This window comes from Strix aluco, chromosome 4 (assembly GCF_031877795.1).
Source record: "Strix aluco isolate bStrAlu1 chromosome 4, bStrAlu1.hap1, whole genome shotgun sequence".
NCBI lineage: Eukaryota > Metazoa > Chordata > Aves > Strigiformes > Strigidae > Strix > Strix aluco.
Window position 1 is genome coordinate 8593683 of NC_133934.1, and position 27465 is coordinate 8621147.

General features: G+C 38.3%; 1 protein-coding gene across 6 annotated transcripts in view; it reads right to left on the reverse strand.

The window, feature by feature from the left end:
• FAM53A (family with sequence similarity 53 member A) overlaps nucleotides 1-27465 on the reverse strand; it is a 72814-nt gene that overhangs the window by 21779 nt on the left and 23570 nt on the right. For 5 of the 6 annotated variants that reach the window (XM_074821909.1, XM_074821910.1, XM_074821912.1 and 2 more), the window contains exons 3-4: nucleotides 21390-21444; nucleotides 18293-19095 (exon numbers count right to left, since the gene is read on the reverse strand). In XM_074821909.1, the coding sequence (XP_074678010.1) occupies nucleotides 18293-19095; nucleotides 21390-21444 (858 nt within the window). The remainder of the gene's footprint in view (nucleotides 1-18292; nucleotides 19096-21389; nucleotides 21445-27465) is intronic. The other variant, XM_074821914.1, reaches the window with a different exon arrangement.

Consider the following 27465-nt stretch of genomic DNA (forward strand, 5'->3'; position numbering starts at 1 on the left):
GCCCCTTAGAGCTGAAGAGATCACACACCCCACTCAGCACTGCAATTAATTGCAACTCTTCACATATTCTACTTACCCATGTTGACATAATCAAAGCAGATTAAAACACTCTTCCAGAAGCAAGATAGGCAAGGCAGCTAAACGACCAGACTTCAGTCCAAAGGGGCCCATAACAACAGCATGACACAACTAGTCTTGGAAGTTACGCCTTATCCCAAAAGGAAAAGGGTTAGTTCTTCAAAACCACGCTATGACATACCTCTTGGCATAAAAAGTCAAGATATAGTCTGCATTAAAAGCCCTAATAGCAACAAAGTTGAGCTGCCTATAAAAAATAAACTAAGCATTGAACCTCAATTGCTTACTCTACAAAACTACATAGAAAAACAAGTCCAGAGAATAATTGTTTCTTAAGCATTCTCCTCAACATCCATCCAGTGGTCATCATGATCAGATAGGTTTATAAGAACTACAGCTCTTCTAGTTGTACATACTTAACAGCACTGTCACGTTTACCTTAAGTGTGGCACAAACCTGCTCTCAATTCTTACACTATCTACTTCAATGACCAGCTAAAACATCATACATTAGTTTTGCCAGACATAGTGCAGCAATACCAAGAACCTCATATAGAAGTGAGACCTAATCAACATAAAAAAACTGCACAATGATGGAGGTGACCACCTGTAGACAATGCACCTGAAGAGTGGTTAAAAGGGAAAAAAACACCCCAAAGAGTACATTATACTAACACTTCACGAGTTGAAGTTGAGTGGCATCAGCCACATAAGGGAAGGCTGGAATATTCAAGAACTTGATTGCAATGATATCATGGGCACATTTATAGAAAAGCACAAGGACACACTATCAAACTGCATCATGAGGAATTCATCAGTTGGAAGGGTCAGAGCAGGACAAGAAAAACAAGTGACTGCAGTCACCAACACAATACAGCCATAAAAGGACACAGAATAAAGCAAAAGCAGTCCCAAAGCAGAAAAAAATCACCGTGTTTCAAGAAAGGAGTCGGAGGTAGGAAAGGTTCACAGAATGGCTACTTCAGAAGGGCCTGGTTTACTTAGCATGGGGAAGAGGACAATCAGCAATAACCATTCTCTAGATCTACATGCTGTAGAGGGATCAACTGGAAAGGAAGGGCTGAAGAACCAGCTCCAGAGTACATGCTCACATAAGGACGAGTGATATAATCAGCCATGAATAAGTTAAAGTTGTGAGAGTGATCCCTTAATGTTAGAAAACCAGTAGGAAGAATAAGTCAACCATGTCGGGAATGAACAATAAAATCCAGTTCCAGTTAAAACCCATGTTAGGTGGTGCTTACACGCTAATCTTAGAGAAACAAAACACACCAACCTCTGCTTTATTCATTTGCCTTTTGCAGTAAGTTGAAGCCTAGGAACCTGTGTAATCTCTTTCAACAACAGACATAAACTTGGCTGTACATCTGACAGCTATTACTTTTTGGAGATTTTGATGTTTCTACAATACTTAAGCCTAACCAAGAAGGTTGCGGAAGAGAAACTAGTAGGGTGGGGAGTGTTACACAAGAACAAGCTTGTCCAATCTCAGAATATATTTTAATAGGTCACAAAAAAAATATTTTGAACACAAGTTGGTCAGTGAAGGGTGAAAGCAGCCTAGTACAAAATAAAATATTTTGAGAGCTGTATCTTAAATACAATAAAATAACAAGGAACCAACATTTAAACAGCCTTTGTGACAGACTAGCACTTCTAGGCAAGATTTCTTTTTAGAAAAAAAAAACCTGTCCCAAGTTTTCTTCATATGTATGGAGTACAGCAAGAGGAGAAAACTAATAACTTAAATGAAGTAACTAGGAACTAGCGTGTTTAGTTGATCAACAAGCTTCCTAAAGGAAGGAAAATGTACCAGAAAACACAAGGAGAGAAAAGGCATCACTTGGTCATTCATGCATACTCAACTCTAAGAAACAGTCCGAAATATCTTACTGGTTTTCAGGCTTCCAACACCTAAAATTTAAATTGAAGTAGTGAAAAACTCAGACACTACAATCTAATTTTTTTTCAAAAAACACCACCTTTAAACAAATTAGTGATGCTCAAGCCCTTTACCTTACTTAGGGACAGAAGTATCATCTTATGCCTTACTCTATGCACACAAAGCCTTTTCAGATGAAGGGGAAAAAAAATATTGAAGTAGGTATGAATCACATTAAAGAATTTAAATACTACACGTCAATTCCAGATCAGTTGAAGGGGAAGGTGCTTTAATGCAGAGGGAGTTAACAACAGCATTCATAGTTTGCTAACAGTTCCACTGAGGTTTGTTCTTACAGATTAGAGGTTATTACAAATATGACTGTTCACTAAAAATGTGTTTCAACATCCTGCCATTCCTCTTCATTTCCTTCTCTGTAATCCTCAGTTCTACAGTTTCCCAGCATGAACTACAAGGATCAAATTATTTCTGCTGTAACTTGAAGGTAAAACTACTAATATGCATTACAAACTGCATTATCACAAAACTGGACTTGACCCCCACTCTGAATGGATATACATCAAATGATCCCCCATGGAAGGCACAATATGAAGTCTGTTTCATAATAAGGGAAGGACTTTACCACAACAGGAGGAAAAAAAAAACAAACCAAAAACTGAGTACAACAGCAGCTAAAGCAGCCAAGCAGGATTGTTTGCAATATTTCCTGTAAGATACCAAAGCAAAAAGAGATCTCTTTTTTTTTTTAAATAAACAGAGAAGAAATTCAGAGTGTCCCAAACCTGTCACTCATTATGCTCTGCAGACAGTATGTTGTAGCACTCCTTTGAACCTCTTTCCTATTTAGGTCACAGTTCCTGCTACTCCTACAAGTTACTGTGGTACTCTGACTGGGACAGAAAAAACACCTCACATTGCCACTATTAGTCACAGTAAACGTGGTAACATTTTGTACATATTGATTTTGTAAATATTGATTTTTGCTCTGTATGACTGGCAACTACCACTAGTACATCACTACTCAAGAGAACAAGAGTCTGAACTGAAGTTATTTAGCAGGTGCACAAGCAACTCTCAAGGTAGAAGATCCAGCATGTAGCAGTATACTCATACCTGAAGAAGAAATACCATTTTGTGCTTAAAAAGGCATTGGAAACCAGAGTCCATCTCAAGAACGTCGGTCTTACAAATAGTGCTGCTCAAGGAAATAATAATTGGAAGAGACAGGCATTGAGAGCTATTCATAGACCTAGAGCATAAACTAAAAAGGCTGCAGAAGACAGATTCCTTCCTTCCCGCCTCAAATGCCAGCACCCCATCCTGAAGTACAAAAGTATGCTTTTTTTAACCCATAGCTTCAAGGCACTAACTGCCAGATTGTCAAACTGCTGACAGTGGTAAAGAAAAAAAGATATCCCCAAATTCTGTTTGGGAACAGAACTTTTGGGAAGTTTTCACCCTTTTGTCACCATCATCTGGTTGCTGACTGTGTCATACATCCTACTTGTGAGACTTGTATCATAGCTCCCCAGAGGTCTTCATATTTTTCAGAATATGCACTAAGACAGAAAAAGCCAGAACCATGCTAAGTGGATTACAGTTTAATATGGTAATGTTAAAGATTCAGAACCACAGTCGCTGTGGAAGTAGGTTCACTAAAAAATACAAGCCATAACGAGTGCTATTTCAATAAGTGATAATCACATTTCAATACAGATAATCACATTTGAGCCAATTTAGATACTGGAAGGATGACCCTTTTGTTACAACAGCAGTGTCTGGGAGGGAATTGTGGGTCAGGATGTTGAGGGAGTTCACGTGGCTGCACAGATGCTTGATACTCCCTGGTCTGACCCTCAAACATGCTATGGCTACACTTGAGTCATCCAGCAAATGTCAGGGTCACAAGATCCCAAGCCTAACTAGTCAGGGAACACTTCAGTAATCTGCATATGGCAGCTTCTACAGTAGCCCAAGATGACCTTAGTGTGTTTATATAGGAACCGAAGATGCCATCAGTTGGTCATGCTACCACACAAAAGATCAAGGAGAACTCAATGCTACTGGATCTTTCTGGTATAAGGTATAGAATGATTCTTACTGCCATAATGAAAGTGGAGCAGGATGTAGTGACGCTCAACACCAGGAGGCACAGCTGGTTTTCTGGACAATTATTCTCTACAAAAGAATCTAAACAAGATTTTGACACCAGACCAAAGAACTTGAAAAATCCCTAAACAGAAAGCAGCAAAGCAAGGCAGAGCAAAAATTACTCAGAGCAAAGCCAAAAGGGACTTATAGAACAGTAATATAGAAGAGGCAGAACCTGAAGAGTAGCAAGCTGTGTAAACTACTTAATTCAGCACATGCCCTGGTCTCACACAGTAATATAAGAAGAATTATTCCTGCTTCCAACATTCACTTCCTTCCTTTGAGGGAGGACAACAGAGCTTACAGCAGCAAATAATAGTCCATAACTTCCTTATAAAACATAAGCACATGCAGGCACACACAGATCCAGTAACAGGGAAAGAAGCTGGCAACACTTTGGAGGAAAAAAGTTTTTAGACCATGTGGAATTAGTCAGAAGACCTCATGCTGGCTTGCCAATTTCCAATAAACACAGACATGTATTTTGTAAGGTTGCTTAACTGTCATTTGACAAAAATGTTGATTCCCAGTAGAACAGTTCCATATTTTAAGTTTGTACCATGTAAGACTCATCCCAAAAGAAAGATACTTACATGCCTACAGGAAGATTTGCTTTCTCAAGGTCTGTTACTGAAGGAGCTTTTTAAGTTCAAGTAGCTACATTTTTAAACTTTTTTTTTTTAGAACACAGCTGGGCAGAATAGCATCCAAATTCAACGGTAACAGAGGCAGAGACTAGAGGCTCTCCAAACCATGTGTCAAACGAGACTAACCTCTTCAGGCAACAATGTTCAAGGTAAGAAAAACAGTAATCTGTCTCAAAAATAACTAGGTCAAGAAAACTCTCTGCTGTGGTTAGAAAAAAAAACACAAGGCCACTTCTTAACAAACTTTATGACCTGTACAACTCTGCTTTGGAATGTAGTTATCAGTTATGTTTCAGTACAGAAAACATAAATCTGTTCTTGACAGAAAGATCATTTAAGGTACAAGATTGGAAAAAACATTCCCCTCTAATACTGCTCAACCTCAAAAGCTATTTCTAACAAATTAAGGACTTCATTAATTAGCAATTAGAGCTATAACTAAAGGAGCTTTTTCCTCATAATGAAGGGGGGAATTACACAAGATCTGGATTATCCAAGATCTGAAGCATCTGAAATGAAGCCCTAGATGGACAGCAATCCCCCCCCCCCCTTTTTTTTTTTAAAAAGTTATCTAGGTAATTCATCTTGTTTGTGGCAGGAAGAGGTAAAGGCATCAAATTTAATATTTGCATTATCTCCAACAATTTGGCAAACTGTGGGCTCATCTTCAGATATTTGTACTAACACCATAAAACAAGTCTAGTTAACTGGGCCTGTTTATTAAAACAGGATTAGAAAAATTAAGAGCAAGTTAAAATTCAAGCCTAGCAAAGGTTGAAGGTATCAGGACAGCATCTGCTGGTCTGCCTGAAGGATCTGTCATTGATATCAACACTTGCTCCCATAAGTCTGAGACTACACAACAAGCCTCAGATGTGCCCTACAGCTCTCAGGAAAAGCTCTCCTGCTCTAAGACACCTAGACACCTATTTTGAAATGCCTTCCTTCTCAAAATGGCTGTTCCTTGGAAAACTTACATAAATTAACAGCTTTGGTGTCATAACTTCTTCACCAGTAACAGAAGACTATGAAGGAATTTTACTAGTTTTATACCAACCACAGAGCTATACATGAAGAACATCAAATGCACTGAAATAGCACGGATTCAGAAGACCAGTCATGTTCGGTAGAGACATTAAGTGCTATAGGCAAGACTCTCCCATTTAACAGAACATGTGAGCTCTGATGGTTAAGAACCCCAAGCTGCTCAAAAGAAGCCCAATACTGCTAACTGGAAACTTCTAGCTTGCTGAAGTAGTTATTTGTAATACTTTTAAACTAAGCTAAGCTACATAAAAGTTAATTATCTCAAAAATAATTAGGTGACCCTAACTCTACTTCAAGTTTAAAATAATCTTTACTATATCAAGCATACTTCTACTCATCTAAAATATGAAGCTAGAGTTACATGCACACCAATACAGGCAAAATGTATCACTTGTCTCCCAACTATAATAATTATTTTTTAATAGATGAATTTCTGCTGCCCTAGATTAAACTCACAAGAACTAAATGAACAAAAAACCCAACAGGTAACCCTGTGAAGAGCAATTCACATTGCTTTTGTACCATGATATAAAAAGCTGGCATTTAAAGGCTTCATATACTACATCAAAATATAACCTGAGTAGAAAAGGTTTCTCCAAACCATCCCACTAAAAGGCAAAATACCCGTCAGGTACTAAAGCTTAGCAGGAGCAGGACACTAATTATCTATTACTCATTAGTCATCCCACAAATCTGTTATTGCTTCCTCATATGGAGAGTTCTTAAGGACTGTCATATTCTGAAGCTTGGCAGTCAGAAGATGACTCACTTGCTTTGAGACAAAACATTATTACTAAAATATAATGCCTGTTTCATACAGACATTGTAATCACCATTGTATTTGAAAGAGGAAAACAAGGAAAAGGAATTCAGCTTCCCTTCCTGAGTTCTCCTCATACAAAACTCAAACCACAGGGGTGGCAAGGGGAAGGGAGTGAGGAAGGGGAAAAACAAATACTAAGGTGGTTTCTATAACCAAAACCTCCATAATTTCAAAGCAGACTAAATGACTGCATAACACTAACATGCTACAGGACGACCACAGGAAAGCACAGCTTCAGAAAAGATAATGCATTATCACCAATGCCTTGCACACTGGGATTTGCTTAAGGATATCATCAAAATACTAACATAAGAATTGAAGTATTTGGAGAACCAAACTTAAAATTACACAAGAGTGGATGTGAAAAGAATGAAGTGTTCTACAGTTAGCGCATCTTCATCTATGTGACAAAATAAACAGAAGAAAACTAAAGTGATGAAGAAGGACCTGCAATTCAGAGAAAGGAAAGATGTTTTAACACAGTTTAACTTTTTTTTTGTATAGAACTTTTTGGAAAAAATTAATTCAAGTTCCAAATAAGCATTTTGTTGAACAGGACAGGGAGGACTGTCAATCTCAATTACATCCCTGATTCAAAATAGAATTTGGAGGAAGTTGACAAGTCATTTCAACATCTCATTTTGTATTTGATTAAGGATGCCCTTTTACCCAGCTGTATTCAACTGTGTAACATTCTGAACTGTAAAGTTCAAGAAACTGATACAGCAAACATTAAATGCTTCTAGATGCTTCTATTTTATGAAAAAAAAAAAATCATTGTTTTTATAAAAGAAAAGAAGAAATACTGAAAGTCTTGAAAACCAGGCATCCTTTCCAGTTTCATTCGTTGGACTCAACATGTATCATCAAGCAAAGAAGATCCAAACTCATCAACCCAGTCAGCCACTAAAGAGTCTCCTACATCTCGCTTTTGTAGTAATTGCACTCTTAACTTAGCATTGTTCTGCCAGGAAACCCTTACATCTTACACAATCAACTATACATATTGCAAACATAAAGGTTCACACAGACTGTTCAAAAGGAAAGTTAATTCTACAGGGCAGTGTCTCTGACAATTAAATCCACAGCATTTTTTTTCCCCCATTTTGAGCCGAGTTGCATGTTACTTATATGCACTTGGATAAAGCCCAGAAGTTTTACATGAAAAGCTCAGACAAGTCAGTTAAGTAGCTACACACCATAGCACCATCTGGTATCCTAAGTCTTATGAGATTCATTGTCAAATTAAGTTATAACCTGACCTGCCTTTCTTATAGCCAAATTCTGGAAAGGTTTACACAATGTTTACCTCTCCCTGAAAGAATGGTATAATAAAGAACTAGAAACCATACTTAAGTCTCTGCACCTCCCCATCAACACTAAAAGCTCCCAATATTCGCTTTCCAACCTGCCCTTTGAAGTTAGTCATGGCACAAATGTTGTCTTTAGGTAATGCTACTACAACAGCTACTACTCAGCTCTTCGTACAAGAGTAATTCTGATTTCACCTGGCACAGTGTCTAAACTTATTCCAAGAAGTTAAAACTTAAGAGTTATTATATTGCTTTTAGTTATTAAGCATAATACCCAGATTTTAATAATAATAAACAACTCAAATTTTTCATGCACTTAAAAACCATCGGGGAAGGGATGGGGGTAACTTTGCTTATAGAAAATGAACATCAGTTTTCAAACACCACAGTGTCAGTAAGAATTATGTAATTATAGATAAGCCTTTTAGTTGATGTTAACAAAGTCACTCCTGAAATAGAATAATTTAGAGACTTCCTACATTACTTTCACACAACAGATGTGCAGCTCATCTATTCAGGTTTAGGAGGATGAAAGTGTCATACAACTATGCCTGAAATGACAAAATCCAACTGATTGTCAGATAGTAACATAAAGCCCAGTGGAAAATAGTTTTCTAACAAGGTTAAAAAACTGCCTTTAAACTTAAGTGAACTACTTATGCCACAAATGCATACTCTACAAAAATAGTTTAATACCTCCCTGAAAATACTATTGTCATTTAAGCAAGTTCCTGCTCAAACAATAGACACAGCAAGGGACAAGCACTAGATGCTACACATGATTAAGAAGTTAAGAATGCTAACAAGTACAGGTATATTTAAGATACATGAACTAGGAATTTGTTCCTATATTTGAATTCGACAGACCCAACATATCACACCCCAAGCAGAAGCACAGAGCTAGCAGAGGGAATAGCTTGCGCTCCTCAAGTCAGAAATCAGCATTAGCTTTTGTGTGTCAAGTTAGTGCTCCTTCCCCTTGGGGAATCTTGTTTGAGAAGGAAAACACCATTTGAGCTAGACACCTCCCCATATAACCTCCCCCTGCACTGATTTATAACAGCGAAGAATAAAGCTGTGTTGGTTTCAGATTTTTTGTTTTTATTTTTGTTTGTTTGTTTGTTTTTTTAAATGTTTGGACTTTAAGCCCACTTATTAGCTATGCATATCTTCACTGCAGATCACAGGTATACAGGCTTTTTGTTCTGATATAGTACAAGTTAAGGAATTTTTTTTTTGTTTAAGTTTTGGAAATAGCAGTTGTTTTTAACTTAAGAACTTCAACATAGGAAGTAGCATCTGTATAACAATTCACAAAGAATAAATAAAACTTAGGATGACTGAAAAGGTTCATCACTTTCTACAAGAAAGCACAGTAATTCCTAACATTTTCACAAAACAAAAAGGAATAAGTGGATACAGATTCCTAGTCTCTAGACACCATCCTTAATATCTGCTATCCCTTCTCCCACTCCTGCTGAAGTTGCTTTCAAATAGAGACTAAGGGAGCTCATACGTTTTCACTAACCAGAGGACCAGGAAGCTCAATTTAAAGTTTTATTTCCATAAAATATTATCATAGCAGTAGGAAAGAGATCCCAAAATACATGCCACTATCTTAAGTGAGTCTGAATGAGTTTTATAGCTTAAGCAAAACTGCCTCTGCTTCCCACAAAAGGCTCTTTATCTGCTAAGGAAACCACATCCCTGGAGGCATTTAAGAGGCTACAGTGGACCAAGTACTGAAAAAATATATACTGTGGGAAGTAATCATGCATCAACAGAGAATTAGACAGGATGATTTAAAACATCTTTCTCACCTATGATTTCCACAACTGGTTTTTAACAGATAGTAAGCCAAATGTAGGTAGTCACTCACACAAACTTCAACTCAAACTGCTGTACGTTATTTTTCATTTAATTTGAGGATATGGGAGGCATAACCACACTACATAGGAGATGCATATTGCTCAGCTTCAAAGAAGCCAATTTAACCTACAATCCAAGTCAAATATACTTGCAAGTTTACTGGACATCAGTTATCCAGAGACAGGTGCAAAGAGTTCAAGAATATCTGTGCTGTTTCACCAGTGCCAGTGGTGCTGGGACTGTAACTGGCTATCTCTGAAGTTTTCTCAAAGTCTATCCCTTTCATAGAAGTGGCATCTCAAGAAACTGTTCCAACCTTCTACATACCTGCTCCTCTCCAAAGAGAAGTTCTTCCAAATCTTAGTAATTCTCTACTTTCTAAACTAATTTGCAATGAATAAATATAATAGCTTGACCAATCTCTAGCAGATCAAAGTTGACTTGCATTTCATTATTCAAAATCCTGCAGGTATAGCAGTAGCTTATTTTCACTCTGCTGAAGCTTAGAAAACTTACAAGCATCTTGCTGTATCCGCTTCCATTCAGACATTTGTTCTCCACATCATAAGGTTGCCCTTAAAGAAAACACACTCACACTTTGTAAATGCTGATGTCTTTGGCCTCTTGCATGTAGGGGTACATTGTATAGGCAAATAGTAGAAACATTTTCCTTAAGGTCCATTGCTGACTATTTCTTTTCAGCTATAAATTAAATTTATGTCTAGAATTACACAAAGTGGATTTAAACCACTGATTTACTTAGAAAATTTTGATATCCAGCTCCCTTCCTCTGAACAAGACCATTGACCATTGAGCTTAAATTACTTCATGCCTTTTGAAATACAAATCATGTTATCTTTCCCTTTCTTGTTTTATGATCACTTACAAAAATTACTACCATGGGAAGAAAAAAAACCCCACACCACCCCAGAACTGGTTTTCAAAGCAAAGGTAGGCCATGATTAGCTCTATTTTTCAAATGTGAAGTTAAAGGCTCCCCTAGGAATAGGCATTAAATTTTCAAACAAGAACCAATATTCTGTCCCTGGCTCAATTGCTTCATTCATAGCTGTTCTTTTTGGTCCTTATACATAAACTACTAGCAAATTAACTAGTGTCACATATTTACTTTTGCAAACATTTTATTGATCCCAATCAACCTCAGTCCAATCCTACACCACGTATAGTTCGTCTGTATTGTATTTTCCACAGGCCATATTCCAAACACACAAGGGCATCAAGGGCACTCTGAAGCAGAAGATATCCCCATACAGTGCAAGGACATAGACTCATAGAATGACTTGGGTTAAAAAGGACCTTAAAGACAATCTAGTTCCAACCCCCCTGCCATGGGCAGGGACACCTTCCACTAGACCACATTGCTCAAAGTCCCGTCCAACCTGGCCTTGAACACTGCCAGGGAGGGGGCAGCCACAACCTCTCTGGGGAACCTGGTCCAGTGTTTCACCACCCTCACAGTAAAGAATTTCTTCCTTGTATCTTATCTAAAACTACCCTCTTTCAATTTAAAACCATTACCCCTCGTCCTATCCCTACACTCCCTGATCAAGAGTCCCTCCCCATCTTTCCTGTAGCCTACTTTAAGCACTGTAAGGCGGCTATAAGGTCTCCCTGGAGCCTTCTCTTCTCCACGCTGAACAACCCCAAGTCTCTCAGCCTGTCCTCACAGGGGAGGTGCTCCAGCCCCCTGATCATCTTCGTGGCCTCCTCTGGACCCGCTCGAGCGGCTCCATGTCCTTCTGACGTTGGTGCCCCCAGAGCTGGACACAGTACTCCAGGTAGAGTCTCATGAGATCAGAGTAGAGGAGGAGAATCCCCTCCCTCGACCTGCTCGCCACACTTCTCTTGATGCAGCCCAGGATACAGTTGGCTTTCTGAGCTGTGAGCTCACATTGCTGGCTCATAGTCAGTTTTTCATCCACTAATACCCCCAAGTCTTTCTCCTCAGGGCTGCTCTCAATCCACTCATCTCCCAGCCTGTATTTGTGCTTGGGATTGCCTCGACCCACGTGCAGGACCTTGCACTTGGCCTTGAACTTCTTGAGGTCTACAGCCTATTTTATCTTAGGAACAGCAGTGTACATCAATGCATCACTGAACTGCAAAGTGTCATCCACACGTAGAAAAAAAAAATCAGACCTATATTCTATTCTGAACAAGAGATGCTGTACTACATTTTCATCCAAGAGTACCACAAGAGCTTAAGTGATTAAGGCTTGCAATTGTATTAAATATCTTCCCCAAATCACACTACACAACTGTAGTGTGCTAGGCAGAGAACAGCCTTTGCTAACTTAACTTATCCACAAGCAGAAAATACATCTACCCCAAATAACCTGTTTGGTCCCATTTTCACAGGAGGCTATAAGAGACAAGCTTTACATAAGCATCTCAAACTATTTAAAGCAACATGCTTACTATACAGAGAACACAATCTGAATGAACTTCATGAGCCAGTACTTAACCTACTTTAGCCAGTCCAAGCTTGATTCACAGTTACCCTGCTAGCACCGTAAGGGATTCTTGATATCCCTTTATCTTGGACATGCTAAAACAGCAGCCTGAGAGAAAGCCTAACACAAGTGAGCAGCTACTTCACTACACTACTCATGTGTATGATACTATCTTTTCTATAACTGAGTTCTACTTACAGCAATGACTGCTTGTGCAGCTTGAGAACATTAATGCCCTTTGTTGTAGCACAATCAAAGTGAACAAATCTACTGTAACTATGCCTAACAGGGCATACACAGAAATTTTTTAGACAACAAGAATTCAAAGAATCGAGAAGAATGCTTCAGAGCTTATTTTGCTTAAACTCAGTGAGGCCACAGTATGGCTAAATCATTTACCTGTCTGCATACAGACCATTACAGTGATCTCAAAGAGCAATAAAACAAGATGAATGCCTAATAGTTCTCACATAGCAACCACAAGTTTGGTTACCCTGGTTTAAATACTTAAAGAAAATAATTAGTATCACATCTCACCCTTGTATTTATTCACATTGGCTCCTGCAAACTGGTCCAACACAAAGTAAAAATCAAGTAAGCAGTTGCTGAGATTCCACAAGACAAACCAGGAGTTACTAAGTCTCTGCAGGAGAAGTAACAGTCATCTGACCCAAGTTCAATCACAGCACTCCTGATGTGTTCTGCTCTTCATAAAATACTGCCTTCTTATCACACCCTTCAGGAAAATATATCCACCCCCACCATTCATCCCCACTTTATGTACATTTTAAACTGCTGTGGAAATCACTATCAACTAGGCCCTCTGCTTATCCTCATACTTAAGTGATACTAGCCTTGCTGTTTTGGCCAGGGTTGACTAGTCTTTATGATTCAGATGCTATCTTCTGTGAGAAGCCCTCCTTACTATATAGATCCAGAAAGCCACTGTGACCTGAAACATAAAGTCAATAATCATAAAGCAAAGGCAATTTAAACTCAATTTACTTTAAGAATCAAAGTTATCCAAGTGTTTTGCCGATTCAAGACTTGGAACACCAAGAAAATAAATCAAGCATTCAAGCATTTGGAGAAGGTGATGAACAGAGTTTACAAAAATTAAATTGTGTGGACTATTGTGGAAGTCCAAGATGAAGGGTTCAAAACCAGATTATCAACAGAAAATAGATCTATCAGTAGTTGTCAGAGTTTGAAGCACTGATGCACACTTTGAAGCCCCCAAGTTGCACGCTGGTAGAAGCCAGGCCATCATGCTGGAGGAAGTATCACATTGCACATTCATTGTTCCTGCATGCCTCAAAGCAGCTGTTCTCTGTCAGGCAGGGTGCCAGCCTGCACAGAGCTTGGCCTGACCCAGTGTGGCACTCAGGGTCTCTCTCTGTACCAAGAAAATCCACTAGTATAAAATCCAGATGACTTTAAAGTATTTCTAAGAAGGCAGAAGAACCCTGTGCTAGGAAATCACAACTTCAGTCCCTGAGTTCCTTCACTGTTTAGAGACCCTTAAAACTTTTCACTGTGTTGTCTGATCTAGTCTAACATTAACGTATGAGACACTATAGGACTGAATAACTGAAACTACTCCTTACTTGCATAAAGACAGCTATTTTGTATTAATTAAACAGACCAAAGACTTTCAGAAAACATGTTAAAGAAGTTTTGAGTTTTTTAAGCATGATACCAAGATTTTCCCTTTTTTTTCCCTGCAACTCCACACCACAGCATTGGGGGAGGAGTAGCACAAGAATGTTAAACACCAGAAGGACTTCAATTACAGTGTTGTTTGATCTGAAACAGAATTAAAACTCACTGTCACGATAAAACTTGCTTACACACTGAAAAACATGTGCAACCTCTTGGCTGTTCTTTACTTGTCACACCTCAGGATTGGCTGACATAATTCATGAGGCAGAACATTTGAAAAAGCTCAGCAGTTTCCTCCTCTTTTCAGTGAAGAAACATTTCTATCCTACTACCTCAGTTACCAGTCTAAATGCCTCTTTTAATTGTTTTGTGGCATTCTGTGATAGAACTTATTAGCTGCAGAAGAGCGCAAGTCCAAAGAGGCTCTTTGCCATGCACAGTCATCTTGAAATGCCAGGGGGATCAGAAGCCTGCTGCAGTGAAGGAAGACCAACACCCCTCATGGGCAACAGCTTATTTGGGCAACTGTGAACAAATACTAAGCAGGCATAGATACTGTATTCTGCTGTTCTACAACTCATAGAGCTATCCTTGCATACATAACTGAACAGAAGAAAGTAATTTTGAGTCCTTAGGGGCTGAAAACAGCTATCATATTTTGTTATCTTTTCCTACAGTCTTTTCCACTTGTTTTTACAGCTGTCTTCATGTTCTAGAAGGTCTGAAGTTTCACAAGTTTGTATTTCAGCTTCAAGTCCAGAAAAAGATCCTTCCAGAATTTAGCACTATGTGACAGCTAAACGGTGTACAGCAGTCCGCCTGATCATTTCAATCTACTTCTACAGATGTGAATTACTCATTTTACTGAACATTAATGTAGTGTTTTCCACATATATATATAATGTAGTATAACAGAGAATTGAAGATATGACATTCTCTTCCAAGAGGGCATAAAATCCAAAACAGAGGGGGAGTAGTAAAGTGTGAAGGTCTGTGGAAGAAAAAAATAAAATCAAAATATATAGAAAAAAACAGTTTATCATGTTAAGAGCTGCCCAATTTTTTTCCTTCTTTTAAATAAAGGTGCAAATTAGAATATTAAAGAGACAACAGTGGAAGGAGCAAGCCATGAATAAGTACAGAAACTAAGGATAGATTAATAATCTGAATTTACTCACCTATGAACTCTAATCTTAAAAATCAATGACAACAGGAACTTCACTTTCAGAATTAGACTTCTGATTTTCTAGCACTTAGATTTAACAAATTAGTAGGGACTGAAGCAGCAACCACCAAGTACATTTTCTAGAACTCAGCTAGCAAAAACCAGTTCACTAATGCAAAAAAACCCTCCAGACCAAAACCAGCTTTCATCCCTCCCCTTCTCCCACTACAGCTTCACCCAACCACAGCTATTCAAGATTTTCATGCACATATAACAGCACTTGCTTCAGGTTAAAGTAAATAAATAATTTAGTTCTGATAAATATAGATTTGAGGGAATTCCTAGCTGAGAAACCTTGAGCCACTTTGGCAGGTGTTTCAATGCTGACCTCTCAGGACTCGAGAGCACTGGCTGCAGAGCCAAAGACTGCAGATCCAAAGCTGAAGACCTGGAACTCCCCTCTTCATGCAGTTGTGGCTCCAATATACCACAGCAGTATAAAGCAAGAACTCTCCCTTCGCAGCACCTTCAGATCTATCATAACAAGGCTCAACTATAACTTAAGTTCTCCACAAGCAACGTCTAATTACTGACCTGGTTTTGAGCAACTATTTGAGTTTAGCTTTTTAGGAAGATTTGAGGACATCAAAATATTTGCAGTAAAGCTTGGAACAAAAATCCTTAAAAGTACTTGTTTTCAACATAGGTCTTTCTTAAACTTAGAAGTGAATTTGAAATCACAGAAAAAAGTATTTTTGGAAACAATAAGCAGCCATCAAGATACATGAAAAAGAGGTCTTACTGAGCTTCCCCTTATTGTAGTCCTGATCTTCACTGAGCTATATGCAAATATAGGACACATCCACATCTCCTTGTATGATACTTCAAAACAAGTCTTCTGTAGTATTAGCTTATAATATTTTGCACAGCAGCAATTTTGTTTAAGTTCAGAGAGAAATGTTTAAGACCACAATATAAGTTTCAAAGCATATACATGTGCCAGGATTTGAGGCATGGGGAGGAGGTAGGCTAGGAAGAAATATAAGACTTCTGACAATGTAATGGGTAAGCAATCTGTCATTCTAAAAAACCCAACATTTCTTGAAAACTTAATTCAATTTTTACTTCAAATGATTTCAGTACTTGCCTAGTTTTTAAACAGATGTTTTCATTAAAGTTTAGCATGTTTGAAAACTGATGTATTTCCAAACTATACTTTGTGCCTGCGATTAAATACGCAGTAGTATCTTTAATAGGAAGATTCTACTGAAAGAGCTGGGAAAAAGCCATCAGGCCTTGACACTTTAGAATGAACTTTGTTGCATAAACTACTCAGCTTATCGCAAAAACATCATTTCAAAATAGGTCTCACAGGAAAAAAGTTATCAAGACTGGTTGAGTATTAGTTTCATGTACTCTTCAATTCAGCAGCAAACCTGAAGAGCCAAAAAACCTTCTATAGACATGAGCTATATCAGGTTTTCTCCATACACGCTATTATATGGATTATTTAGAAGGTATAACACTTGAGCAATTGAAACTATTCTGCCAGTCTGAAATACTGCATCTCACCTCTAGAGCTTGAAGAATGCAAGCAGCAAGTCTAGCCAAGAAAGGAACAGGTTTTTAATTTTACATTCCATTTAAACAAAGAAACCTGCATTAGACCACATGGGCAGTTGAAAGGCAAAGCCACTAATATTTCTGGAATAGATTAGCAAACTAATCTCAGCAGTGATTAACACCAAGAAACAGGTAAAATCTGATTAGGCAACTAGTAAACTTGCATCTTAACCAAAATTCAGAACAGTATCTAGTCCTATCTAGAACAGAACTGGTTACCAACCTTGTCAGTAAGCACACAGATCATTCTGTATGGTTTGCCAACCAATTAGCTACCCCACAGCTTCATGAAAAGAGCTTTTCAAGAAGAAAATCCTTTAAACTATAAGTTGTCTCACAAAGGTATGAGAAGGACAGATGCCATCATACAGCTTTTTAGCTAAGCAAAGTAGACAAACTAGTTAACTTAGTGAATATCCCAGGTAGAAACAGTTCAGTTCCAATAGCTTCCTAGTACTTCTCACACATTTCTATGTAAAGCCTACTAATACCAAGGTACCAGTCTGGACATTTTAGCCACCATTCCATTCCGCTTTTCTTTTGCACAGTGTATCACATGCAGCGACACTGGTGCAGAACTATTTCCTTTTCTTACATTCTTATCGCTACTTCTGCAAACTGCCTCCTCCCCACTACTCTTAACAGATCTACTCACACAAACCTCCCAAGTCTGGTATCTACCAAAAGCAGTAGGTTTAAGTTCTCTCAAGCATAAAGCATTCTCTGACCCTACCATAAAACTCAATTTTACATCTACAGAAACTAAGTAAGCATCTTCAGTTTTAAACTGTAGCAGTTGCTTCTGTGGACACAGAAACTTTGAAAAATGAGCTGTGCATTTGTATTACATGCAAAGTGTAGGTATGAAATGAAGTTTACTAGCTTTTAAATCAGCACCTTTATTCTCACATGAGGAGGGAAGTAGCATTCTGAATAACTGAGGTAAAACACCTCTCCATTGAGCTGGAGCATCCGCACTTGCCATATTAGAACATTATTTCTATTTCTGACTGGTTATTAGCAGTTTCTTTAGTTAAGTCATTTATATAGGGGTTTGCTTACTCTTATTTAAGCTTTATGGAATTACTCAAACTGTAAGGGGAACCTTAACCAAGCAGATATGCACCAAGATGACTTAGAAATCATTGCACGCTGTTCTCTGAGAACACAGTGGCATAACTTTTCTGCTACCCTGTCTACCACCCCATCCCCATGGCTTCCTTGCATTTTAAAAACAAGCTATTTTTCTTAGGCCTCTGCTTCAAGAATCTTTTCATAGCTCTTTGTACGCTGTATCAAGTAGATTGGACTTCAAGAACTGGGCTTTGGGAGCAAAAGGTAAATAAGCTGCTATAGGGTATAGCACTGGCAAGTAGAAGCAGCCTGCTATACTGCTGAAGGTGACATATCAGTACAAGAACACAAGCAAATCTAACAACTACAAATTAGTTCAGTTTATCTAGAAATACCCTTTCTGCAAGAGTTCCCTTCACACACTGAGGAAAGTAAAATCTCACCCGTGTCATTTTAAAAAAGTCTAACGATGGTCTGTTCCATCGTACATCCTCCTCCCGTCTGCGCTTTAGCCGGCTTTTCTTTTCATTCAGAACACAAGGCTGAGAGCGGCATCTCAACAAGCCCTGACGCCGGCTGAGCTCGGGTGTGGAGGTGGGAGTGCTGTTGGCTGAAGGCAAGAGATTTCCCGTCTCTGTGATGTGCTCCTGGGAGAGGGAGAGGCGGCGCCTTGGGTTAAAGTCACAAGGGCCTCCAGAATTCCAGCGGGTACTCGAGCTTGTGCTGCCCTCGCTACTGTCCACAAACCCACTGCTGGCAGAGGAAGGCCTGGGTACTGGTGACGTGTTGAAGCTGGTGATAGTGAAGACATTATTTAGCGACAGTATGTTTTGTGGCAGACTGATACTTGTGCTTCTCTGTAAGGTTGCACTTCCATGACTGTTGCAGCGTTGCAAAGTAGCGCTACCACCACTATTACACCGTCTCTTTGACACGGGAGTCCAAACCTTTGAATTGCCAGGCTTCCACGGTGACCGACAGCGAGCCAGCTCATCTGGCTCAGAGAGGGACCTACAATGGCGTTTCGTTGGTGGTGCCAAGGGTTGACCCGAGTTTTCATTAAGGTTTAATTCACTTATCCATCCCGACACCATAGATGTACTGGAAGATTCCTGCTGCCACTGCAGACTACCATTACTGGCAGCACCGGTGCTGAATGGGCACACTGGGAAAGGGTAAGCTGAATTCCTTGTTGTGTCAGTTTGGATTGGGCAACCCCCATTTAAAGCTTTCCAAGGACTCTCTTCTGAAAGTAAAAGAAGGGTACAGGTGAAAGATGCAAAGGAAAAAGACAATTTGTTTTAAACCTTGTTTAATGTGAAATCATGAATCAAACTCAAGCTTAGAAGGATAAGCCACAACTACCTAGCTCTCAAGCAAAATTTTACACTATAGTTACACATTCATTTTTTTAAAAAAAAGTAGAAAATTCCAAAACCATGAAGACCAAAGTATTTCAGGAGCCAGTCCAGGCATTCCAGTATGTGTGCAGCTTGTTAATGCTTCTTCCTGTATACTGAAAGATTACAGCACTGTGTTTCTTAGCGAGCAACACAGACAGCTTCCTTACCTGCTTCCTAATGCATAGCATATACCACAATTAAAACCTGTAACAGCAAGCAACCTAAGGTACAACCAAAATGGATTAACAAATAATGTGAGAACCCACCAGGGATCTTTTTTTAATAAAAGAACAGGATAATCTCTTCAGACTGCTGTCCTTCATTTGACTGTTATGCTTTTCTATTAAGAATACCTTACTAAAGAAAAGTTTCAAAGAGATGGGCGTTCACATTCTGTAGTGTGAAAAGCTTTAAATTAGAAATAGTATAAAGTTAAATCAGACTGCAGATTGTTTCCTTTTTTTTGCTCATAAAGTGTAGGGGGAAAAAAAAAAATCCTAATTCAATGCATAAAGTGAGTATCCCTCAAGAACCTCCTGCGAGCTTTACTGTGAATACAGACATAACCCATAGCGCACAACTTCTCATCTGAAGTGGCAGTGCTGGGTTAAAAGCAGTCTGCCTGCGAAGCCTCTCACTCTTTTGTAAAGCGTTTCTTTGAGAACATTCTGCACATTTTACAGCTGTTCCTCCACATTATACAATGAAGTGTAAGAAGAACTACAGCAGACTTTGGATTTGCAAGTTGAAAAGCAGCAAAACTGTTGGCCAGTTAACAGTGCTTCATGCTTGGTTAGAAAATTTGCTAATTTAAACCAATTAGCCAAGTAAGTTTCACTTATCACAGCTTTAAAGAAAGAGTATTTGAAATACCAGGTTTTTTTCTCCTACACCTATTTAAGAACCTAGATATAGCCTAAACATTAAATACTCGTATATTCTTATAGTTGGCTGTCTAAACTAAGATTTAGAGTAATCATCAGATAAAAGATTTGCTGAGTAGCTTTAAAAGTTGCAAACCCAAATAGTTGTACATGTTCCATGCCCAAAGTATGTCATGGATTATCCTGTTTATTTGGATCTTATTTAAAGAACACCCTATTGTCTCAAAATCATTTAACTGTGCAGACAGCTGGCCTATTCAAACAACATGTTTTATTAGAATTCCTCTGTCCTTCCTCCTCCATTCTTTCAGATGGGTACAACCACATACTGTGCTTTGCCTTAAGCATGTAAGCTCTTCAAGGCAGGGACCATCCATAATTCAATGCAAGTAAAATAGCCAACACAATGGGATCCAGATAATGTTTGAAACTCCTAGCATCTACTGTAGGACAATTTGCTAGCTTAGACTGGCCTGATTTTTAAAAATCCTTAGGAAACTTTCTCCCAGGCTGGGAGATTGGTTTAAAGGTTACTGTAAAAAGAAAAAAATATCAAGAGTTGCACATGTATTTTAATTGTTTACATGATAATGGTATTTAAGATAAAATATTTAAGATAAAATACCATTTCCCTTTGGAACCTCACACAAACCAAGATTCACATTTTACAGGGAATCCCACCGAGCAAATAAAAATCCTCCATGCTTAAAGACACGACAGAACATGCAAAATTTCAAGTCCGTCCCTTAACAAAGCAGTAAAGAGTTTACGTATCAATAAGTGGCATTTTAACTTTTGCTAGATACAGCTTTACTCCGCTAATAGGACCGGGGGGGGGGGGGGGGGGGGAAAGCAAGTATCACATGTATGAAGGCAACAGACTTCACCTTATGGTTTGCATTATGCTGGATATTCTATGTGGCAAAGCATGTAAGGAGGTGTGTAAAGATGTGAGAGCTTTCTGCTAGCTGAGGAACCTGAAGAGATGTTTAGCATGAAAAACAGCATTGCTGCGCTTCTGTACACCATAGCAGATATTGAACCAAAAAGTGTTACAAGGGCTTTTACTATGCAAAGCAGATCACAAGTACAAAACTAACAACCAGCTATTCCCAGTATTGTTCAAAGACCAGCTTAAACCAGCAGGCTCTACAACAGCATGCTCCATCCCCCTCACCTTATTTACAAAAGAAAGGCTGCTTGCTATACCAATTACCTCAGTAAAACACAGCTAAATTTTCTGAAGAACTTACCGTTGATTTCGAAAGGAAACAAGCTGCCACTTTTGTTCAGCTTCTCAGATGAGTACTGAAATTAATCAGAAAAAAAATTTTTTACTGTGTGAAAGAGCATACACCTCAAAGAAACGGCATGCAGTTTTCAGTTTCCCTATATGCCCGTTTAACAATGTCTTTAAAAGGACAGGGTTTTGCTGCTTATCTTGAAGAAATTCCTGAACAGCTGATCTTTCTAAACAAAACCTCTGTCGTCTATTTGTAATGTTTTCTGATATATTGCTAAGTGGGAAACTGTTTCAAGAGTTGCAACATTACCCCATGTGAATGAACTGCAAAATTAAGAGTGATAATTCGCCCTTAATGAAAAAGCTTTGATCCAATTCTCATTTCAGTGGAAAGGAAATTACAGTCTGACAATTGGGTTTCCATTTTCAATCTTAAGGGTAAAAAAGCAAAACAATTCATCTTAAATTAAGAGACAGGAATAGCTTTATCTAAATTAAATATACAAACTCTTAAGGGTCCCCAGAACAAGCATTGCTCAAATCAGGCATTACTAGTATTTTACACTTTCTTAAGAATCAGTGTAGCAAAATATTTTCTTATTTCTTAAAGTACAAGAGTCATTAAAAAAATCTTTACTAACCAAAAGTCACCTTCTGCAGACTGACAATACTTGAAATCACAGTTTACTGGTGATGGTTCACTACTCTGAAACCATGTAAAAGCCATGCTTAAAACAACATTTGCGTGTAAAGGGCTTCAGAATTTATGATTAAGCTTTGTCAATGGCATCTGCACAGTAAGACAAGTTTGAATGCAGAATGTCTTCCATTTTCTTAAGTAATTCTACCTAGAAAATATTACTAAAGGCATTCTTAAATAGTCCACATTTTTCAGACAAAAAACAGAGCTTGCTACCCAGCCTCCTAAAGAGGAGTTATAAATGGCTTAAGGCTCCATCAGAGCCCAAGGGCCATTATTTACTCCCTCCTCACCACACCTCAGGATGGAGAGGAAGATTGCTTTAAAAGAGAGCAACACACTTTATGTGAACATTGTGTTTTGTGTATAGCCAAAGAAGATAGCATTGTACATATACTTCCTTCCCAGATACAAAGTCAATTTTTAAACAAACATCCTTGGCGTACAAAGCTTTTGTTTCTTGCTGTATAGCAACACACAGAGTGCTAGTGACAACTTTATATCCTTGAGGTGACGTATAAGATACAAATAGTAAGCTATAGTAATACTCCCTTGGTGGTATTGTTTTAGGGGTAGGAAAGAATGGAACTGATAAAAGGATAAGACAGCAATCAGATTTTTAAATTTTTTTAATCAATATCTGCATATGAAACAAGTCATTTGATTTTTATTTCACATTCGCATACATAGATGCATTTATAACTTCCTTTTAAAGAAGGCTACTTTAAGTAAATAGCAGAACCCCAAATTTGAATCTCCATCCAAGTTGCAGTTAATTAGCCCTATTCATCTAAAGTCTGCAACTTGACAGCAGGAGCAGCAGTCACTTTCACTAGTTTGCTTTTCATAACTGCAGTTGCCAGTTATATAGTACACACATTAAAAAAGCTAGTATCAATCATTTAAATAGCTACTAAGGTATCATACAGAACACAAAAGCACATTAAGGTAACAGTAACAGTTACATTTCAGCTGTCCCTGAAGGAGAAACAAACAAATTAAAGAGACTTAAAGATAAGGTTTTTCAGCAAATTCCTCACTCTCCAGTTTTCCCCAAATGAAAGGCAATACCAGCCTATTCAACTATCAGATAGTAGCTAAGGAAAATGTTTTTGGAACAGAATCCTATGTCAAAAAATATTAAAGCTAATATATCTTGAACCACATGGAAAAGGGCAGTAAGAATGACTTAAACATCCCTAATTATTATGTTATGATTAAAAGACTATTCACACAGGCTAAAATCTTGGATTCTTAGAAGGACTAGAGCCTCAAGGATAATCCCATGCGGCAACTATTAGATTGATACTTAAATTTTTACAAATAGTTTTTAGCCAAGCACATCTTTAACAAGGTCCTCTTCACAAATGTCTTGAGTTAGTTATCTGCACTTTAACCACCCTAAAAAGCCTTGTTCATCAGGTAGAGACTATACTACATCTTTGACAGCTATAAAGCACTGAAGGCATTTTTCAAGAGGGGCATGGAAAAAGTGGGATCACATACACACTAGATCTGTTACTACAGAGAACAACTGCAATGTTCTCTAACACAGACAGCAATCCCATCCTTAGAGCTATTTCTGATCAGCTTCTAGTGAAGTCAGTGCTTGGTTCTATGACAAAGCAGATACATTACAACTACAATTTGTTCTCTCAAGTGATGATTTATACAGAATCCTGTTAAGTTACAAAAAAGTGCTAATTCTTTGGAGATTCAGACCAAAACCCCTCACTAAGAACATCACACATGACATCATATGCAGAAAAGGGACAGTTGCAGTATCTCCAGTAAGAGCTCAAGGCACTGAAATAAGGGGTGACTAAGGGGAGAATAAAAGAATCTCCTTTATGACATATGCTTGGCTTTCTGCAACTGAAACTAAAAATACTTGAGAACACTATCTGGTATTGTATTTTAATAGTGTCTGGAAGTCAAAACTTGAGTAGACTCTATCAGGCTGTAAATTGTTTATAGGAGGGAGGATCTTTTTATCTATACAGCACATGGCAGAAGTCCCACTAGATATTACTGTAACAGGGCACTGAACCAGTTTATCAGCTCTCCTGAGCTGGCTATGCTCTACCCTCTCCCATTCATTCCTTTTGTGCTATGATCTACCTTAAGCTTCCTGAATGAAGAGCTCTTATGATTATACTCAAGAAGAGATTGCAATTGTTAAGAACCTTGACAGGGAAGTCTGCTACCTTCTGAGTGAAGGTAATCTGCCTTAGAATAAGGCCAAATTATTTAACAAGGTCATTTTCCTGAAAAGGAAACTCAAGGGGTCATGCACATCCATCTTCCAACTACTGCTTTTTGAATAGATGTTAAAAAAACAAGATCTGATGCCTCTTCAGAGCATTCCAGGGAAAAAACCCACCATATTTTAAGATAGACACGCACAAAACAATAAAGCTGCAAGTTTCAGCTAAGGTTGGAATAGTTTGCTTCATGCAAGAAAGTATCTTTGTTAAAATGCTTGTTCAAAAGCAGAACCTCTTTTGTGCATTTGGAGAGACTATGCTCAAAAGGAAAGGAATTGCGTGGTATGACATTTAGGACAGCACTGAAAGTTTCAATTGGTTTACTGAGTCTTAGCAGCTGTTCTTTCGCTAAAATATTCACTTAAAGAAACACCTAGTCTTGAATTGAGTCAATGAAAGAGGCACACAAGTGAGACTGACAATGAATTATAATTTACATCACTAATTTAAAAAGTGTTCTTTTCTAGCAAAAACCCAACTGTAAAAAATAATTGCGGCTATTCTTCTACACACACTCTAATCTAAATTAAGAACTTAACAGACTGTGCTATCCTCCTCATTATTCTCAGAATGACTTCTTGATCTTCATAATTTTAAAATTAATTTCTTTAATTTCAAGGCATTTTCTCCAGTTTCCAAGTATACAGGAGTTCCTCCAATTTATCAGCATTCTTCCCAAACCACAGGAAAGCCAGCATTTATTATTCAAGTACTAATTTAACCACCACCATACAGATGCGAATTTCATTGTTTGAGGAGGCCACACCAGACCTCCATCTCTTCCAAATATGACTCCATAGGAAGTAGAGTGAGGAGAAGCAGTTGACCTTTTCTCAGAATGTTAAGAAGTGATTAAGTCACATCTTAGACTCAGCCCTCAAGACTTTCAGCTAGTGGTTCTCCATCCAAGGAAGTCAGCCCAATTCCAAATCTTTCAACACAAGTCAGCTTCTAAAAATTAAAAATAATGAAAACCAACATGCACTGAAGGGGATTACAGTAGGGGTTCTTCCTTCCACAAACACTTGTCTGGAGATGCTCACATTTGCTTCTTAATACCACACCTCGACGTTTTGCATCTCCCACACTGTTACTTCACACACCAATACTAGCTACTACATGAATACTAAAAAAGTAGAAGTTTAGACAAAACATATAGAAAAGCCTTCAAGACTCTTAAGATTCAAGAGATCTATGTTCAAGGAAATAGAGACCAACTTTTTAATAATGCTGTCAACTTATGAAAGCCACAACATGCTCACGGAACATCTCACTGTTGTAAGGTAGAGTCAACCAACCAGGGATACTATTCTGCCTTGAGAGCCACAGTGCCCACTCGAGATAAAAGCTTGGGACAACCTTCCTGCTTCTACAGCAGGAAACCCAAGCATTTGGGTTTTTTCTGAAGGCAGATGCAGCACAAGACTGTACAACAACACTTATCACGCACTAGCTGAATAAATTACACTAGCTTGGAAAATTAGCATGTTGCTTAACAGAGCAGTAAAAGAAGCTACAGCCAGTATTTTACAACATACTCAAGCAACGGGTAAAGAAAGGTACTTGGTCATCATACAGCTTACACAAATGAAAAAGTATACTATGTCCTACACATAGTCTTTACACCCAGCTTGGCTAGCAGGAAGGTAAACAGTTTTGAAAGAGCTATTCTTTCTTTCTTTTATAACCCTCATTTACGAGCTGTATTACAGAATAGCTTTCTCCCAGCTATTTTATCTACTTGTGCCAAGACGAGCACTTGTGCAGATGCACTGTGAAAAGTATCATGAAACTGACAAAGGTTAACATTAACCCAGGCAAGAAAGGTTAGTCTTAATCCTCAATCAACTCACAAAATGATTCACCACATGGTCCCACAGAACTTTGTGCCAGCACAAGTAATGAAAGGTGCAGGCAAGACCATTTCAGAATTGCTCTAAATTGCTGTTGCTGTTAGAAGAAACTAGAGCATTAACCTGAACTTCTTGCCAACAAGTCTAAATGTGCTAGAGCTGATTCAAGACCCCCACTAGCAGTCTTTTTCCCTTATTAAAGTTTAGCAGTTGTCTTTACTAGTGGAAAAACTTTTTATTATCTTAGGTTCACATTTTAATCAAGAAGCCATCATGTGCTCCCATGAATCCTTTTTAGCAGGCAGCAACCTAGTTAGTTGTACACTTTTATTCACACTTGCTTTTCCACTTCCACACCTCACTTCACGATTTCCACACTTTTTCAAGCTGCCATTTTGTATAAACAGAACCTGTTCCTGTCCCCAGAACCCTTTTTCTGCGAGAAGTATTTACAACACCAGTTACTTGATAGATTAAAGGAGGAGAGAAGCAGGAGAAGGGTGAGGACAAAACCGCTTATGAGACATCATCTGCCATTTTTCACTGCACTCATTCTTTTTCATGCTTTATTGTAAGTACAGATAAGGACAGGAATAAAGAATAACTAACCTACAATACATCACAGCATGCCAACACACTCCTGTATAGACTCCACACAGTATAAAAGCAGTAATACATCCTTCTCTGCTCTTACAAGTCTAGTCCAAAACCTACAGTGACTATCAGTAAAAGGACAGCTCAGTTTCCAAATTTATGCAAACTTTAGTGCCTAAAAAAAATAGAAATAAAAGATACCATTACAAGTTGAGGCAAGCACTGCCACTGGTTACAGACCATTGGCTCACACCTAGGCCCAGAGTTTAGTTACAAGTGATAAGTTTGCCAGTTCAAGAATACAGCAGATTCTCCTACAAACTGCATATCCCAAGTGCTTCATCAAGCTAGCTGAAATAAATGCAAGCTGAGTAAGCACTTCTTTTCTAAGAGAGTTAACATCATACCAAGACCTCGTATCTGCTTTTCAAGAATAGCATATATTTAAGGTGAAGACAGTAAAAACAAGTTATTAGAAGAACTCTAAATGGATCTGTTACAGTTTTAAAATTAAAACCATTTGATTAATGTCTACTATTAGACATCCTTACTGGACAAAAGGTCAAGTATTTCACATATGAGAACTGCAGGTGCTTGTGCACAAACTCCACCACATTCAGGATATGCTTCACCTGGTGTGGGCCTGTGGAGTAAATAACCAAGTAGTTCAGC